This window comes from Myodes glareolus, chromosome 6 (genome assembly GCF_982192425.1).
Source record: "Myodes glareolus chromosome 6, mMyoGla1.1, whole genome shotgun sequence".
NCBI classification, from domain to species: Eukaryota; Metazoa; Chordata; class Mammalia; order Rodentia; family Cricetidae; genus Myodes; species Myodes glareolus.
In genome coordinates this window covers 41,013,226-41,032,868 of record NC_142031.1, presented here as the reverse complement: position 1 = coordinate 41,032,868, position 19,643 = coordinate 41,013,226, and the positions used below count along the sequence as shown (strand labels likewise).

General features: G+C 36.8%; 1 protein-coding gene and 1 pseudogene across 1 annotated transcript; one reads left to right on the top strand and one right to left on the bottom strand.

Moving 5' to 3' along the window:
• Positions 1-1,772: 1,772 nt before the first annotated feature.
• LOC125405814 (olfactory receptor 5M5-like) lies at positions 1,773-2,711 on the bottom strand. The gene has a single exon (XM_048442581.3). It carries the CDS (start codon positions 2,709-2,711, stop codon positions 1,773-1,775), a length of 939 nt encoding a protein of 312 aa, XP_048298538.1.
• An 11,004-nt stretch (positions 2,712-13,715) lies between these two features.
• On the top strand, positions 13,716-14,659 carry LOC148121723 (olfactory receptor 5M11-like; annotated as a pseudogene).
• The last annotated feature ends 4,984 nt before the right edge of the window (positions 14,660-19,643 follow it).

The window sequence follows — 19,643 nt, the reverse complement described above, 5'->3', positions numbered from 1 at the left end:
AAGTGTTTCTGGTTCTCCAATGTTAGAGGGAATAATGAATCACCCTGCATCTGGGTCTTGATTCAATTGCTCAATTGAGAGTCATATGATACTCAAATATTAAACTTACTGGTTATATGGCAGACAAATTTGTGTTTGACCATGTTGTTTTCTTGAGAATTATTTTCTTTTCTGTCCCTTTGTATGGATATAGCATAGGTACAACAAAAAGTATTTAACACCCAGTATCAAGTCCTACAATCCTCTGTAAAGGCAGGAATGCAAGATGAAGGGACCAAGTGTTATTGGCAGGAGTACAATTTGGCAAAGCATTGAAAACACACAGGAATGAGGACAGAAACAGAACCAATGAGGGAGAATTTCTATTCCAAATACAAAAAATAACTGTGACATCGTAAGAAAATATGATAGAAATAGCTGAAATTTACAAGGGAAGATATTATATTTTTGTCTGTTAGTGAGCTGCAAACAGTTTGTTTCAAAATAAACAAATGCCATCTTAAAATAATTAAGCGTTATAGGTGGATATCACCTTAATTGTGTTTTCTACAATTTTCTAAGGACAGACAATACAATAAGTTGAAATATGAGTCTTTTGTATGTGCAAAATAGCAATATGTTGGGCTGGAAAGATGACTAAGAAGTTAGTGCACTGACTTTCTTCTGGGGACCTGAATTCCATTCTCATCACCCACCTGGTAGCCAGCTGTGAACTCCAGTTCATGTAATTCCTCATTCTGTTCCGGCCTAAACAGGAAGTACATACATCTGGTTCTCAAACATGAATGAAAACAAAAACAAAAAAAAACTACTTACATAAAAAATTGATAAATAAATTTCAAAGAAATGAAATTTTAAAAATAGATGCAAAAATTTACTTTTATAATTTAATAAAATTTACTCTCAAAAAAAAATTTCAACAGTATGACAAAAATATACAATGGAAAGCCTATGCCTTTATATAGAAAAGTATTTACATATATAGGTAGAAGAAATAGTTTAGTAATTGATAATTCTAAATAGATAGAAAATATAAACACTATAATATTAAAATAGGCAAAGGATGGTAACATGTCACAAGAGAAAACAAAACTGACACACAAATGTGACTGTTAAAACATAATGAGTTTTATGCACAAAATAACTGTACATTAGTATGGCTAAGAATCAAATTATTATTTGTTTGCAAACACTATACAATAGTAACAAAAGGGTAGAAGAGTGGAGGCACACTAGTGGGAATGCATGCTCAATAGCAGAAGAACAAAGCCCTGCTAAGGAAAATTTGGCATTTCCATCAAGATCATATGTATAAAGATTACATCAGATTTATAAAATCATTTGAAAGATCTGTCTTGCAGTAGCAATCTCAGCCATATCTCTGAAAATTTTATGAGTTAACATAAAATTTCAAAATGAAAGAATTGATCTACGATGGTGGGGAACTTTCAGGAAAATATTTTGAGGAACACACACACCTATGAATAAAGGAAGTTACTGCCACAGCATTAGGCAATTCTACCTTTGACAATAGATCTACAAAGTTCCAGATTTATTTTATAGAGCAGGGGCAGTATCTCCAGTCCAGTTTTAGAATTCTTTTTTATTCATTCAAGATAGACTACAGTAAATACCTTACGAGACAGAACACAATGCTGTACTTTATATCATTTCTGAGAGACAGAAATTAAAATTAATCAGTGGCAGAAAGTTATTTGGGAATTGTAAATTCCCATTGGTTTAGAGAGCAAAGGGGTTGAATACCTCTCAACCTAGTTCATGAGGACTCCCTTCTTGACAACTTTCCTGATGGCTCTTTTCACATCTTTGTTTCTCAGGCTATAAATCAAGGGGTTTAACATCGGACTTACAAAAATATAAAAGACAGCTACAACTTTCCCCTGCTCAACAGACTTCTCAGAAGGAGGCCTGAGATACATACAAAACAAAGTCCCATAGAAAACAGTGACAGCCACCAGATGGGATCCACAAGTGGAGAAGGCCTTGCGCCTCCCCTCTGCGGAGCGGATTCGCAGGATGGCTGTAAAGATGAAGACATAGGAGATGAGGATGATGGTGAGGGAGCAGGTGAGGTTCGATCCGGCCACCACAAACATGGCGGTTTCCTTCACATAGGTGTCTGAGCAAGCAAGGACCATGAGAGGAGGGTCTGCGCAGTAGAAGTGATTGATCTCGTTGGGTCCACAGAAAGTCAAACGAAGCATCAATATTGTCTGTGCCAGACCATTTACAAAGCCATAAATGTACGGGGCAGCTACAAGAGAGAGGCAGACACCGCTGGACATCTTGCTGGTGTACAACAAGGGCTTGCAAATTGCCACGTAGCGGTCGTACGCCATCACTGTGAGCATATAGTAATCTGTGATCACCAGGGCAATAAAAAAGTGAAACTGTATGAAGCAGCCAACAAAGGAAATGGTTTTTCTCTTGGATAAAAAATGAACCAACATCTGAGGAGTGACATTGGTGGCATAACAGAGATCTACAAAGGAGAGGTGGCTGAGGAAGAAGTACATGGGAGTGTGAAGGGTGGTGTCGCTTCTGATTAAGACTATCATGCTCACATTGCCAATCACTGTGATGAGGTAGACGACAAGGAAGACCACAAAGAGCACAGGCTGCAACTCTGCCCGATCAGTCAGTCCCAGCAAAATGAACTCAGTCACTGTTGTATAGTTTTTCTTTAACATTTTTCTTACTGACATCAGACAAGGCCTGAAAGGTGAAATAAAAATGTATTTGTATTTTTTTCATTATGCATTATGCCTACCATGTTATCTGATGTAGTTTTTTTCAGTTTCTTCAAACTGTTAACATAGGTAACTTAAACAGAAATCCTAATCGTCATTGGACTGATGTTATAAATATCTAAATTAGTAGAGAAATTGTGACAGGTAGCAGAAAGGCAAATAATATATACAGTAGAAAGATAATAGATAGATATTAAATTGATCAATAGATAATAGCTAGATCATTGGTTCTTAATCTTCCTAACACTTTGAATCTTTAATAAAGTCCCTCATATAATAGTGACTCCCAAACATAAAATTATATCCATTACTTCTTTATAACTGTAATTTTGCTACTGTTATGAATTATAATACAGATATCTGTGTTTTCTGATGTTTCTAAGCAACCCCTGTGAAATGGTTGTTTAACCCCCCAAAGGGGTCATGACACACAGGTTGAGAACTACTGAACTAGGTAGATACATAGATAGACAGATGACAGGTGGATGGTAGAAAATGTAACTATAGTTTTTTATTGATTTTTATTGAGCTCTACATTTTTCTCTGCTCCCCTTCCAGTCTCTCCCCTCCCCAAGATCACTATGTTCCCAATTTATGGGGAGTCTTGTCTTTTTCTACTTTCCACGTAGATTAGATCTATGTAAGTTTCTCTTAGTAACTATAGATTTAATGATGTGCTAAGATTTTTTGCAGCTCTTTTCATATCTCAAGTGTCTTATGGTTGATAAGCATTTATCACATTTCTTTATTATTTCCTTGAACATACAGACTCAAATGTTTTTGTTTTTATATGTAATCCTTTTGGGGAGATGAATCTGAGCCTTCTCTATTTTTCTCACAGCTAAATGGGTTTCAAGAGATGAAGCTATAAAAACAGTTCATAGCTTCATGAAAGCCAGATCACTTCACATGCGCTTCTTCATTTGCATAGCAATTTTTTCAGGCTATAATTTTCCTCACTCTCATACACCGCAAGTAACCTTTTACAAAAAAATATTTCTTACTTCTTCATACACGGCTTAAGTTCTCACTTGCTCAGTACATTTTGCTCATATAGAAAATATTTGGCATGGGACAACAAAAAGTATTTTACCTACTTCATGTATTCAAAATATATGTACGGCTACACTTCATGAGCAATGAACATTATAGCTATGGACGATCCTTGATGATATTCATTGTTCATGATGGGCTGGTGTCAAAGGCAAACAGTGTATCTGCAGCCTCGGGTGACACAGCAGGACACAACTTTACAATTTAGAGAATTACTGACTGTGCCATGTAACTACTGACTTTAACTCTTACACGTTTTAATGAAATGGCAAGCTCAATGCAGAGTCCTTACTATAAATCACCAGAAATAATAGACATATTAACTGTAAATTTATGTAGTTCATGTACTGTGCTAGATTATATCACAACATTTAAGCAGAGTGAAAGAGATCATGGAGACATTCACAAAAATTAACATCCTCCTTCAGGAACATGCACACACCCATGATGTATAGGATGCTGCTCCTCATTTATCAATGCAATGACAGGAAAATATGAGTTCTTTTGTGAATTATCAAGCAAGGTTATTATTTATTACAGCATTTTATTCTGTACTTGGAGACTTTAGAAATATTTATCAGGACAATAAGATACAAAACAAATTAACTAACTAAAAATATTCTGATTATTTTATGCTCTATTATTTAATGATCATAGGTGTGACATATACAAATACTTTGGGAGTACTAGGAAGGTTTTTAAAGTATGTATATATATATATACTTTATATGTGTGTGTATTATATATATATGTATATATATGTATTTTATATCGTATATGTATTATATATACACATATTTTATATATATATATATTAACATTCAATTTCTTCCCTCAATTTTCTTTTTTACTATAAGGGAGAAAAGAGGTAATAAAAAGCTATGTGAATCTGCACTATATATACTCAGTACTTTAGGGAAAACATCCTCCTGCATTTGATAAAATAAATAACGCAATATCCTACAAGGCTTAATCTAAGACATCTGAATATTGGTGAATGGCGTAAGTGCATCTGAGCATGCCAGGCCTGGCACACTTGAAATTCACTCTCCCACTAGTGCTCCTGTGTGGCTCAGCTCTTCAAGGTGTTGGAACCCTTGGTCTCTGGTTTTTCATCGAAGTCGTGACTAATTGGCTCGTGTCAAATTTAATTTCCAAGTAAGAACGGTAGTTAGGCAACACTTCTTCACAGAATCTATCTCTGATTAATTTTTAATAACCAATAAGGTTTAGAAACATGAATGTGTCCAGTTTTTCAAACAAATGGTCATAGAAATTATGACACTATAATTTTATTATATTCTAATACCATGAATTTAAAAGGAACCACAAAAATTACTGACTACCACTTCTGATAAAGCAAGTGAGAATAAGCATATAATACTGAGAGTCCGCAGAACACAACCAGGCCCAGCTATGTGCTCTCCACACCCTTATTTTAAATCTTAGTTGTTCTTGGTTCTAGTTGGAGGGTTTGAGTGAACTATTAATATTATTTAGTGTTCTAACTCATAAAATATTTTTATATGTAAATCAATTCTATGTGAGGAAGTTAATACAGGAAACCCTTATAGGTACATCTGACATGTCGCAAATACTTAAGAAGTTTAAGTGACTAGAATCATAATGAGGATGAGAGTCAGGTTGTGAGCAAGACTCAGAATCAACGCATGAACTCCTTAAGAACTAAGACTGAGGTTTTTATAAGGTTATGGATGTATGAATACCTATATAAGTGTTTTTATATTGGAAGCAGACAATAATATTAATAGGTATTTGGTCTATCACCTTTTCCATTATGTGAATATAAGTATTTTAGCCTGAAAACAGAAGCATTTCAATGTAATTGATCCTTAATTCAAAATTATAAGTTGCAAATCACTTTAATTTACCAATTAAAATATTTGTTTCTGTTCCAAATTTTCAATGAACCGTGAATATCCTACCTGAAGAAGCAGAGTAGTTCACAATGGTAGCCTTGATATGCAGACATTTGGGATTTTATAACAGAATTGTTTCAGAAGGAGCAAATCCCTATGGTTCTGTTATTCTTTCCAGAAGTGATTTGTGTTATAAACAACTTCTGACACTGATGAACTCATTGGTGAGTTGAGTTTGACTGCTCAAATCATAAAGGAATCAAATCTCCAAAGAATGGTAAAGCAATGGGACTTATAATTTATTTTTGTTTACAAGGAATATTTCTATAGATTTCTCTAATGTTTCTCAAGACTTTTGTCTTGAGAAAAAGCCTTATTTTCTTGTATTTAGTCTCTAAAATTTAACAGCACACAGGAGAGAGTTTTAGGGTCTGAAAAACCTGAGCATCAGTTAATTTTTTTGTGTGTTTGTGTTACCCATTGATCCAAAACTTGCATCTATCTTTCCATCAAAAACAGAGAATGTGATATCTTTACAGATACTATAGGTGTGGTGACTATGTCTCTTTAACCCTGACCTAACCTTCTCCCTTTTTTTCTTATCAGCCATTAGTAACTGCTCCAGTGAAGTTGCTATGGTGATTATATCACTCTGACTTTTGTTAATGGGAAGAACTAGTAAGGGGTTATTTATGGGAAGGGGAAAGAAGTGTTTCCTCTCATTCTATTTCTAGTCCCATATTAGCATGCTAACATAGTAACAAGCTTCTAATAATTCACCACTGGATATATATCAGAGAAAAAAAGTGGCAGGGGTTTAGTTTTTGGTTCTAGCGAGATCTCAAACATCTTGCTAATAGTATCCAAAAGCCTTGTTTCCTGCCTCTGTTGAATCAATTTGTTTGGATTATATCTTCAATCCTATCTCTATTATCAGTGTTTTTGTTGTTTGGCAGTAAACAAGTGGTGCTATGTTCCCTAGGGAAGACTTCCTCTATTGTTCCCAGTATCCCTCAGTATCTATAACTCTTAGTGTGGGGTTGTGGTTCCATGGATTTTACCTGTATACATGCAGTAATAATTAGTAAAAATAAAGCCATTTGAAGAAGGGCTAGGAGAAGGGGTATATGAGAAAGTGAAGGAGGAAAGTGAAGGGAGACATGTTGTTTTATTACTATATCATAATACCAAAAATAAAAAAAATTGTCTTTTAAAAAGACGGGATTTAGAAGTTAAATTTGAGAAAGGTTGGCATGAAGAGGAAGAAAGAAATGTAATTAAATTATAATACCAAAAATGCAAAAATAAGATGAAAGTACCATAATAAACACAAAGAATAACCTTAGATGAACAAATATAATTAATTAACTAAATTTTAAAATGTAATTTCTGAACTTTTTAGATGTCACGATCTGTAAATCATCTGTCTCTCAAGCATGAGGACCTGAGTTTGCATTGCCAGAACCTAGATTCGAGGTCAGTCATGGTACTGTGTGCCTATCATCCAATGAGAGGAAAAATTAGCCCAATGACTCCTGGGCTAAGGTGGCCTCACCTACTTAAAGAACTTCAGGTTATGGAGTAGACCCTGTCTCAAAGAAGTAACACCTGATATCCTAAAATGTCTTCGTACATACACATACAAACACATCAAAAATAAATAAATCAATAAATAAAAGCAATTAAGTGTAATTTCCTCTAAATAACATGTCTGATAAAGATTTATCTGCACTTAGATATGTGATTAAAACATTTGAGGAACACTGTATTATTGCATGTGTCCTTACAAATAACCCAATATCTAATTAGACTGATAGAATATTTCAGTATAAAGATCTTAGGAAGAGTTTTTTTATCAACTTTGACAAGTGTTTGTAGTTTTATATATTTAATACATCTGTACATAATTAATTTGCATATGTTTAATTATTCCTCACCTAGGTCCTTCTGTCAAGACATAATTTATAAATATATGAATTCTGAATTTTCTTTTTTTTAAAGAGAGGGTTTAATTTGGCTTACAGTTCTAGAGAGACAGAGTCCATCAAGGGAATAAAATCAAAGACCCAGGTATTAATCCAAACACCTATGAACACCTGATTTTTGACAAAAAAGCTAAAATTATACAAAGGAGAAAAAGAAAGAATCTTCAACAAATGGTGCTGGCATAACTGGATGTCAACGTGTAGAAGAATGCAACTAGATCCAGATCTATCCCCGTGCACAAAGCTCGTCTACATCTCCCATCGTTTGCTGCATGAAGCCTCTCTGATGACAACGGGACGAGGCTCTGATCTGTTAGTACAGTGGACTAGCACTAGGAATCATTGCATTGACTTTCTGTGCTTGTTATTGTTGGTTGGCTGGTTGTTTTGCCTTTGACCAGTCATATTTAGTTCTTTCCTAGGTTTCTTGGCTGTCCAGCCTCTGGTTTCTGGCCATCCAGGCAGTGTCAATATGTGTTCCCTCTTAAGGCAGGGGCTTAAGTTGTACCAGTGATTAGTTTGTCTGTCCTACAAGTTCTCCTCCACTATTAGCCCCGTACATCCTGCAGACAGAACAAATAAGAAGTCAAGGGCTTTGGGGCTGGGTTGATGTCCCCGTGAAATTACTGGAAGATTGCCTGGCCACAGAAGATGGCCAATTTAGACTCTATATTCTCCATTAATAGAAGCATTCACTAGGGTCACCCTTGTACATTCCATGGAGTTTCCACTGCACTAGGAGTGTTTCTGTAGATGTATCCATTTTATACTGGGCTCCACAACTCTGCACATTGATTGGTTGTAACTTTTTATAGTCATCACTGTCTGTTTCCAAGGCATCAACCCAAGATGAAGAACCACAAGCAGCTAAGGAAAGCTGAGGATAGGAGAAACAGACTTCTCCAGGGAATAGTGCACTGATTGGTTATCCAACACATAATGGGTAGCAAAGAAAACATTCATTCAAGTAACATTACACAAACTGAGCAGGTTATAGTTAGGAATATGTATGCAATGTAATAATAATGAATGAAAATTCAGCCATGAAAAAGAAATAAGGAAGCATGCGACGCGCATCCTGACCAGCAGGAATGAACGCCACTAAAAACGAGAATTCCTTCCCTGGTCACGTCTTTATTCGGAGCATTTGATTGAGGAAAATTGGGGGAAGGGAAGATAGAGCAGGGACAAGAGAAAGCTTAGAGAGAGGAAGTAGAGCCCAGAGGCAGCTGCTTTTAAACGGTGGAGAGGCTTGAGTGCTGATTGGTTGATGCCATTCTGTTAGTCTGAGCATGTGCAGGCAAGGGTGCTCAGCCCCAAGTTGCTAAGCCAGGTATGGACTTGTATATCTCCAAACTGCAGGACCACCTGTGCCTCCAGGTGGCTTCCTACAGAAGCATATACAGGAGGGTTTGGAGGGAGGAAAGGGAAGGAAGAAATGATATAATTATATTATAGTCCTCAAATTAAAAGAAAGAATGCATATATATATATATGCATACACATAACAAGAGTTAAAGTGGAATTGTCCTGTAGCAGACACCAGAGGCAAACAAACAAAAGCCCGTTTCCAGGAATGGGATATTTCTTTTGTGGATGTTGGACAGTGAGGTTCCATAGACCTCCAACCAGCACAGGCTATTGCTATTGCTTAAGTTACCTTCTACAACTTGATGATAAGACCTCATTGAAGAAGGTATGACATCCTTTAGTCACAGAACATAGAGAAATCAAGTTGATACTCACCTGGAAACATCAGCCATGCTTTTCCTTCCCTGTTCACTAGTATACCTGTGATAGAGGAATAGTTTATATATTTGAAATTTTCTCTTTATCAGTCTACACTTTTAATGTCAAGCACTAATGAGCACACATGAAATTCATGTGAAAAAAGCTATCTAATTATAGGAAGTGTATAGTATTACTCCAAAAGAACGATAACAATGCATAATAATCATATTATTTGATCCCTAATTCCAAAGATTTAATTAGATTTTAAACATATGTGTAGAGAAAATAGTAGACTGACAAGGTATTTTCTAAAATTATAAATATATCTTTGAATAAATGATTCATCTTCATATGCCAAACATCCTTATTACTATTCTAGCCAATTTTAATTAAACTAATTATCACATTTATTTATTTAATATCTATTTATTAAACACAAATTGCACATCTAAATTTTTATGCACAATTGTATAGAGGATGTCAAGATAAAAATGCCTTTAATTTGTTTTCAGATCCTTTGTAGGGGGTTGAAACAAATAGAAAATTAAATTAGGACACAAATACTACCAAATAGAGAAAAAAACAGGAGAGAAACTCAGGAGACAAAAATTACAATTCTTTTTGAGGGTTTGATGAATGGGATCATGAGAAGATACTCTGATTTAAAAAAAAACTGGGAGGGATAATCTTTAAATTAACACTTAAATGAATGTAAATACCAAAGTCAGTCCAAGTATTTTTGCATTTATTTGAAGATACACCAAATGTTTAATGATTAAATCATAAATTAAGATCCTTTCCTGTTGAGATCTTTCCCTTGGAAATAACTAGAGAGGGAGCCTTATTGATTTCCCCTGATGATTCCCTGATTAATACTTAGGGATATCTTTGCCTGCAAGGTTAGTTGTTCAGATATAAATTATCCCACTTTTGGTGACACTCAGAAACCATTGTTTCTCCATAGGTAAATCTGATTGTCCAGATGATCAAAAACTCAGAGGAGATAGTTTGATTTCTTATTATTTTCCTCTTCTCAACATATTAGGATGGTTAGAGACCTTAAAAATTGTCATAATAAAATGAAACCGTAGCAGAGAGACCCAGATTCTCCCATGCAGAAGCTGAGGTGACAATTGATCGATCGGGAGGCCAATCAGGTCATGCAGCCTTCCCTGCTACAGCCCAGATTTAGAACTCTTTTCTGTACTGAATTCTAATTCTTCAGTGTCATATTTTTTTCTGATCTCTTTTTGCTCGCTTGTTTGTTTGTTTGTTTGTTTTGAGACAGGCTTTCTCTGTAGTTTGGAGCCTGTCCTGGAACTAGCTCTTGTAGACTAGGCTGGCCACAAACTCACAGAGATCCACCTGCCTCTGCCTTTCGAGTGCTGGATTATGGCTCGCGCCACCACCATACAGCTTTTTTTTGCTATCAATTTAACTTTTCAACAACCAGAGGTATAGAATCTGGGGCAAAAAGGTATATTCCCACTTTTTGTGCATTTAATTATTTTGTAAGTTTCTACTAAGAAAAAAAAAACAGTGTCAAGGGAATTGAGTAAAACTGAGGACATAAAAATGGTGAAAGCCTTTCCTTCCTCACTGCAAGAAGTTCTTCTCAGGTTGGCTTATGATGAAGCCTGAGGACATAGTTGAACCCAGGATCCTCTAGACAAGTGAACAATGCTTTGACCAAAGGCAGGCTCACAGCCCAGGCTTGTAGGAAGCTAGTGACAATCCTCCTGCCACATCCTCCTCAATGCTGATACTGCAGGCATAAGATTTCAAGCAAGGTTTATTTATCACCCTTTTCAGAACTCTTAGAGATTTCAACCTTTGACCTCAATCACCCACTTTGTTAAAATTCTCAAAAATTACTCTCTGAAACTTGGACTTTTCCTGCTACCACCCTGACATTAAACAAAGAGATTTAATTCTTCTACCTAAACATTTAATGAAACTGGAATAGTTTGTGCATTTAATTATTTTATTTTGTTGGAATATAATTATCTATTGTATTTTGTCACTCATCTCTACTCATCTTACAATGAAGAAACCACACTGAATAAAGAGAGTGTCTCAGCAGTGTAGTTTGTTCATGTCCTGGTGACTATGCCAATGTATATCAAAATGATTCTCTTTTCAAGCATTCCAGAGGCAAAAGAATATATAGGATTTGTTTTAATTTTTCTATTTCTAAATTCAGAGAGAAATTTTTTATGTGCATTGATAACAGAAGTTTTTATATTTTGGGGGAATTTTCTAACATTTAATGGTGAATTAGAATACACTGAAAAGAGAAAGCATGAACTTTCAGAATAAAAGTACCTGATGTTATCAATGGAAATCATATTCATTTAAAGGGCTTATCTCAGCTATGTAAGTTTTTGATTCATTCTTATGCAAAACAACCACACAGAAACTTGTTAAGGATCTCATTCTTCGTTGGTGTCCACCATGGGTGGGTCTAGGACTAAGCTGTAGATCTGCTTCCAAGTGATAACCATTGGTCTAAAAGTGAACATATAATTTTACTAAAACAAGAGAATATTTAAGAGTAGAAAAGATGAATATTCTATCTGTCCTCTTGGATTTCTCAGCTATAATACAGTGGCAAAAGGTGATCACATTTTCTTTTTGTTTGCACTTTTGGTTGATTGGTTGGTTGGTTGGTTTTTGTTTGTCTGTTTGTTTGTTTTTTCAAGACTGGGTTTCTCTGTAGCTTTGAAACCTGTTCTGAAACTAGCGGTTTTAGACCAGGCTGGCCAGAACTCACAAAATCTGTCCACCTCTGCCTCCTGAGTGCTGGGATTAAAGGCATGCTTCACCAGCACCCAGTTGGTAGATCACATTTTCAATCCAGATTCAGCCTTAATTTCTTTCTAGTGGTCCAACGTGAAAATCTTAAGGAATAATTACAAGAATTGTTCAAGTACCAGAAGAACTAGTTTTGTTATTTAAGTAAATGCCTCGTTGATCATCCTTTCTTTAATTTTGATTCTTACTAATACATTCTTCACCTGATAGCAAGTATTTGTAGTTATTCAAGCCTTAGTAATATCAGAGAGCTAAGAAATCTACATGCCCAAAAAACAAACCAATTTGCCTTGCCAGCAAACTATCTCATTGATTCAAGTAATGATTTATGTAATATATGCTCTGATCTAGGCCCTTGTTTGTGTTTGAGGTAATATAATACAAACTAAGTTTCTGCCCATATGTAGTAAATAGTAGATAAATAGAGAATCGCAGGTAAAAACATGAATAATAATTTCAGTAGGAGACATGAAACTTAGATGTATGGATGGTGGACTCTAAACAGCTGCTTGGTTTCACAATTTCCAGGTTTATCTTTGCTGACAGTACCACGTGGTCTCTGGATAATCATTTAAAGGCCCCATTGCTTTACCCACTATCACAGGGACTATATTTGAGAAGCAGGAATCCTAGTTCCTCATTAGAAACACCAAGAGTGAAGCCAATCAAGTCCTTTGTTTATACCAGAGTTGAGGAAAAAGTTGTGTAGTAGCCATAACAGCATGGATCAAGGTCTGTAAACTCTCCTGTATTACATGTTATATTCAGTACATAAACCAATTGATAAGAACAGCTCAGTTCTTCAATCTTGGAAGTAATTTTAACTTTCTCTTTTGTTGACACATACACAGATGCATGCACTCACAGACAAATGTGTAGAGAGAGAGGGGGTAGGTAGAGAGATAGATAGATGATAGATAGGTAGATAGATAGATAGATAGATAGATAGATAGATAGATAGATAGATAGATAGATAGATGAGTGTATAAATTTGTTCAGCTCTCAAATACAATGTCCAACATAGAAGGAACTTCATGGGTTTTTAGAGTAACAGAGCAAAGGAAGTTAAAAGTCAATTCATTTGAAAACACACTGGTGAAAACATAAGTGGGCAGTTTCATCAGAAAGAGGAATCTCATCTGTAGACTTCAGATGGTTTCTGATATTCTTAGCTTTTCCATTGGTAGAGAACGAGGTTTTAAGTTATGCACTCCAAAGTGTCTTATCAGTTTATAGGCATGAATCTGATGCATAGGAGAGTGAGGGATAGATCTTCAGGGGCTAAATATAAGTCATATGAAACTGCAATCAGATCACATTACATCAAAGCTTATATCCGTTGATCAGCTATCCAGACAGCTTCTTTTAAGAATTCCCATACACACTTCTAAGGAGCATTTTTTTGAGTGAGCACTGGTGTGAGTAAACAAATTATTTTACAAATTAGTTAATATTTCTTACTCATTTCTCTTTTAGGGAATATGATGGTATACTCAGACTCAGAGCACAATGGCATTGAGGCAACCGAGTTTATTCTTCTGGGACTAAGCACCTGACCAGAACTGCAGCCAATTCTTTTCGTGGTGTTTCTCATGATTTACCTTACCACACTGACCGGGAACTTTGGCATTATCTTACTAATCAGGTTCACTCGCAGCTGCAAAACCCCATGTATTTTTTCCTGACCCACTTGGCATGTGTGGATATTTTATTCCACCAATGTCTCTGCTCAGATGCTTGTCAGTTTTCTATCTGAGAAGAAAAGCATTTGTTACACTGGGTGTCTGGCTCAATGTTTTGTTTTTGTAACTCTGCTCCTAACTGAATATTACATGCTTGGTGCCATGGCCTATGACAGGTATGTGGCGATTTGCAACCCACTACATTATAACACAAAAATGTCCTGGCCAGTATGCATTTGCCTGGTCACTTTCCCCTACTTCTGGGGCACGATGCAGGTGATATTAACCTCACGTCTATCCTTTTGTGGATCGAACCCCATCAACCATTTCTACTGTGCTGACCCTCCCTCTTCATGCTAACATGTTCTGATACTTACATCAAGCCAGCTGCCCTGTTTGTGTCAGCTGGGATTAATCTCACAGGTTCCCTCCTCATCATTCTCATCTCCTACATTTTTATCTTCGTCACCATCATGAGGATTCATTCCAGTGAAGGGCAGAGAAAGGCTTTTTTCACCTGTGGCTCACACCTGACAGCCGTCATTATGTTCTATGGGTCCCTCTTCTGCATGTACCTAAGACCAGCAAATAGTCTGTTGAGCAAGGCAAAAATCGTGGCAGTGTTTTGTATTTTTGTGAGTCCCATGGTGAATCCATTTATATACAGCCTGAGGAACAAGGATGTGAAACAGGCTCTGAAAAGAGTGTTTGTAAGAAAAGTTTGCAAAGTGGAGAAGAATTAAATGTACCTTCAATTTTAATAGAAGCTATTGATTTGAGAAGGAAGGGAGGAGATGGAAAGGTAATTAGGCAAATACAATACTCATGTGTAAAATCCCCCCACCAATTTTAAATTAAAGAAATTTTTACCAATTCTCTGATTTGTTTGGACTGAATGTGGTTCTTTGGAATGACCAGAATAGAAAGCATAACTTGGGATACAGTGAGAATATAATTGAAATTATAGATTTAAAAGTTGTTGGAAGAGCTGATTGATAGGAAATGCAATCCCAATCATCATACTTCAAGATTGAACAATATCCTGAGTTTAGTCTTGCTTGATGACATCTCTCTGTTTCACCAGCACAAAAGTTCTTCCTTCCACTTTGTGAATGTGTTGTTTGATACCATTTTTGACCCAAGTTGCAATATCTCTCCTGAATTTTAAAAACATGATTTCCATTCAGGTGAATATACCATACATTTTAGCAGATAAATTCTTTTTAATACATACGTAACATTTTCTCAACTTCATGAAGACCTCTATAAATACAAGTTTCTGCTTCTAACCAGTTACTAAGCAAATTATCTGCACATGTAAATGAAAGTCTTACGTAGTATTCCCTGATGTTGATGAGAGGCAGAAGAGCACTTTCCAGCAAGTATTATCAAAAGTATCAATAGTAGTCACTTTCTGGAATAATTCCCTCCAGAATAAATCAACATGGATTTTAAAATACCCAAAGTATTTGTTTATTTTTATTTTTTAGGTAGCATTGCACATTGATTTTTTCCACTGTTTTACTTTTATTTAAAATATATTTTGAAGGGCTCTGGCTGGCCCACACATGGCAAACATGGCACCATCCGGTCTTGCCCTTCCTTCTTCCCGCTCCCTTGCTAAACCATTAGATTACGTTCTGAGAGCTAGCCACTAAGGTTTGTCTCTTTATTTGGCCACTTTATAGGCCTGACTCATTCCTGAGACTGATCACCAAGATCTAACTATCAAAACATCAAGGTCAAGCAATCAAAAATCCCCATTTGGCTGCACTAATTAACATGCCCAATCAGAATTTATCAAACCATCCTAGGTCATTCTAACATAGATCTCTTCTTTTGCCTTTTAAAATTATACCTGCAAAGCTACTACTGGCTGTTGTTTCTGCCCAATTCAGATTTAGTAATCCTGTTTCTTTGCCTTGATTAAGAAAGAATCTCTTTACATAAAAAATTGATATTGGAATGTGGTCTGTGCCTAATCCAGATCCAGAGCGGAGCACTCTGCAGTCCTTTATATTTTGATTATGCCCTCCCCAGCTCCTCCAAGAGTTTCCTGTCCCATCTAAATTAATACCCATTCTGTCTCTCCTTACAAAACACAGGCAGCTAAAGTCTAATAATAAGATAAAACAAAAATAAACACACCAGAATAGGACAAACCAAAATAAATAAATAAATAAATAAATAAATAAAATCAAAGGGAAAACTCATTAAACACTCATACATATGTATGTTCATATATTGTTTAATCCAGCATTTCTACTTTTTGCAATATATTCAACATCAATGGTTCTCCATCTTGCTAATGATGCAAATCTTTAATATAGTTCTTCATGCTGTGTTTACTACTTTTTTGTTGCATAAGAGACAGGTCCAGGTCCCACCTCTAGGGGTCCCACAAAAGACCAAATTGTGCAACTGTCACCCTGATGCAGAAGGCTTAGGTCAGTCCCATGCCGGCTCCCTTGCTGCCCATCCACAGTCCATGAGCTCCACAAGCTCAGGTCAGCTGTCTCTGTGAGTTTTCTCATCATGATTTTGACTGTCACCTTGCTCATGAATCCTCCCTCCCTATCTTCAGCTGAACTCCCAGAACTCAGCCTGGTGCTTGGTGCTTCCATCAGGTACTGGAGAAAGGATCTATGATGACATTTAGTATAGTCACCAATCTGATTGAGGGAGGAGGCCAGCTTAGGCACCTTCTCAACTATTGGTAGGAGACTTAGTTGGGGTCATTCTTGTGAGTGCCTTGGAGTTTCCCTGGCACCCGGTTTCTCCCCTAACCCCATATTGACCCACTCTATCAAGATATCTCTTTCATTACTTTCCATCTCTGACCCACCCCCAACTGGACCATCAAGATCCCTCATGTTCCCATCCCTGTCACTTCCTTTTTACTCCCCACTGTCCCCAGTTTACCAAGGACATCTCATCTGTTTCCTCTTCCCAGGGAGACCCATGTGTCGCTCTTAGGGTTCTCCTTGTTACCTGGCTTTTTTAGGCCTGGGGACCATAACTGTGTTTTCCTTTGTTTTACATCTAATATACACTTAGGAGTGAGTACAGACCATATTGTCTTTCTGGGTCTGTGTTGTATTACTCAGAATTATTTTTTCCTGGTAACATCCATTTGCCTGCAAATTTCATGTCAGAATTTTTCCACCTAGTAATATTCCATTGTGTAGCTATACTACATTTTCTTTATCCATTCTTCCACTGAATGCATTTAGGTTATTTCCAAGTTATGGCTATTACAAATAAGGCTGCTATGAACATAGTTGAACAAGTGTCCTTCTGGTATGATTGAATATCCTTTCCAAGAATGGTATACTGGATCTTGAGGTAGATTGATTCCCCATTTTCTGAGAAACCACCATACTAATTTCCAATGTGGCTGTACAAGTTTGCATTCATAGTAGCAGTGGAAGAGTGTTCCCCTTATTCCACATCATTTCCAACATAGGTTGTTATTAGTGATTTTGCTCTTAACTATTCTGACAGGTCTAAGATAGTATCTCAGAGTTGGTTTGATTTGCATTTCCCTGATAGCTAAGAAGGTTGAACACTTCTTTAAGTATATCTTGGCCATTTGAGATTCTTCTGTTTAGAATTCTGTTTAAATCTCTACTCCATTTTATAATTGTATTATTTGTTACTTAGATGTCTAGTTTCTAGAGTTCTTTATATATTTTGATAATCAGTTCTCTGTCAGATATGGAGCAAAAGATCTTTTCCCATTCTGTTGACTGCTGTTTTGTCTTATTGATGGTGTCCTTTGCCTTACAGAAGATTTTCAGTTTCAGAGGTTCCATTTATTAGTTGTCTATCTCAATGTCTATACTACTGATGTTATATTCAGTAAGTAGTCTCCTGTGCTGTAGGAGGAGCTGCTTGTTCATCCCGGCCACCCAGAACTGAAATAATCACACAGAAACTGTATTAATAAAATACTGCTTGGCTCATTAGCTCTAACTTCTTATTGGCTAATTCTTACATATGAATTTAACCCATCTCCATGAAACTGTGCATCACCACGAGGTCATGGCCTACCAGCAAAGTTTCAGCATGTCTATCTCCCCCGGCAGCGGTGGCTCCATGGCATCTCTCTGACTCCACCCTTCTTTCTCCCAGCATTCAACTCAGTCTTCCCCACCTACCTAGGTTCTGCCCTATCAACAGGCCAAGGTAGTTTCTTTATTCACTAATGGTAATCAGAGCACACAGAGGGGACTCCCACATCACTGTGCCAATGCATTCAAGGCTACTTCCCACTTTTTCTTCTATCAACTTCAGTGTAACTGGATTTATCTTGAAGTCTTTGATACACTTGGGCTTGAGTTTTGTGCAGGGTGATATATATGGATCTATTGCATTCTTCTACATGCTTTGAGACTGTGTATTACCTGTGTTTTATGTATGTAACTGTGTTATTCAGGCTGGAGTTTTCCTTTTAGTACTTTCTGCAGTACAGGATTTGTGGATATGTATTGTTTAAATCTGGTTTTGTCATGAAATACCTTGTTTTCTCTATTTATGGTGATTTAAAGTTTTGCTGGTTAGAGTAGTCCAAACTGGCATCCATGGTCCCATAGTGTCAGTAAAACATCTGTCAAGCCCTCTGTCCAATGCAGGGTTGGTGAATGTATTCTTACACCAGCATTTACACATCTTTTCCTCCAACTAGTATGAATTGTGACTGTACCTGTTCTTCCAATGTTGTGAATTGCATGTGTTTCTATGTAGTCTGCTGTTTTTCCAACTGGTGTGGTTTACACCTGTGCCAATGTAGTTTGCTGGTATATCAGGGGAGGTCTGGCCACAGGGGGGCATGTTCAGATGCTTGGAGCTAGGCCTTCAGAGTGGGTCTTGGTCGGACAGCATCCAGTGGGTAGCAGGAGGGGGACAATCTGGAGACAGGTATATCACCCAGCTGCAGTTTGGCAGGTACTGTAGCAAAACAGTGGACTTTAGGCCCCTCCTCCCAACACCCTCCCACTCCCCCCACTCCCTCTCCTCCTCCCTCTCCATCCCTAAGAGCATTAGAAAAATTGTCCATTATGATCAAGTAGGTTTCATCCCAGAGATGCAGGGCTGGTTCAACATACGCAAATCTATCAATGTAATCCATCATATAAATAAACTGAAAGAAAAAAACCATATGATCATTTCATTAGATGCTGAAAAAGACGTTGACAAAACTCAACATCTCTTTATGATAAAGGTGTTGAAGAGATTGGGGATACAAGGATCATACCTAAATATAATAAAAGCTATTTACAGCAAGCCGACAGCTAACATCAAACTGAACGGAGAAAAGCTCAAAGCCATTCCATTGAAATCAGGAACAAGACAAGGCTGTCCACTCTCCCCATACCTCTTCAATATAGTGCTAGAAGTTCTAGCAATAGCAATACGACAACATAAGGGGATCAAGGGGATTCGAATTGGAAAGGAAGAAGTTAAACTCTCGTTATTTGCAGACGATATGATCGTATACATGAGCGACCCCAAAAACTCTACCAAAGAACTCCTGCAGCTGATCAACACCTTTAGTAATGTGGCAGGATACAAGATCAACTCCAAAAAATCAGTTGCCCTCCTATACACAAAGGATAAAGAAGCAGGGAGGAAAATCAGAGAAACTTCACCTTTCACGATAGCCACAAATAGCATAAAATATCTTGGGATAACTTTGACCAAGGAAGTGAAAGACCTATTTGACAA

Bases quoted from the DNA above. Each gene is read 5' to 3' on its own strand.
- LOC125405814 (XM_048442581.3), bottom strand. From the start codon at position 2,711: ATGTTAAAGAAAAACTATACAACAGTGACTGAGTTCATTTTGCTGGGA.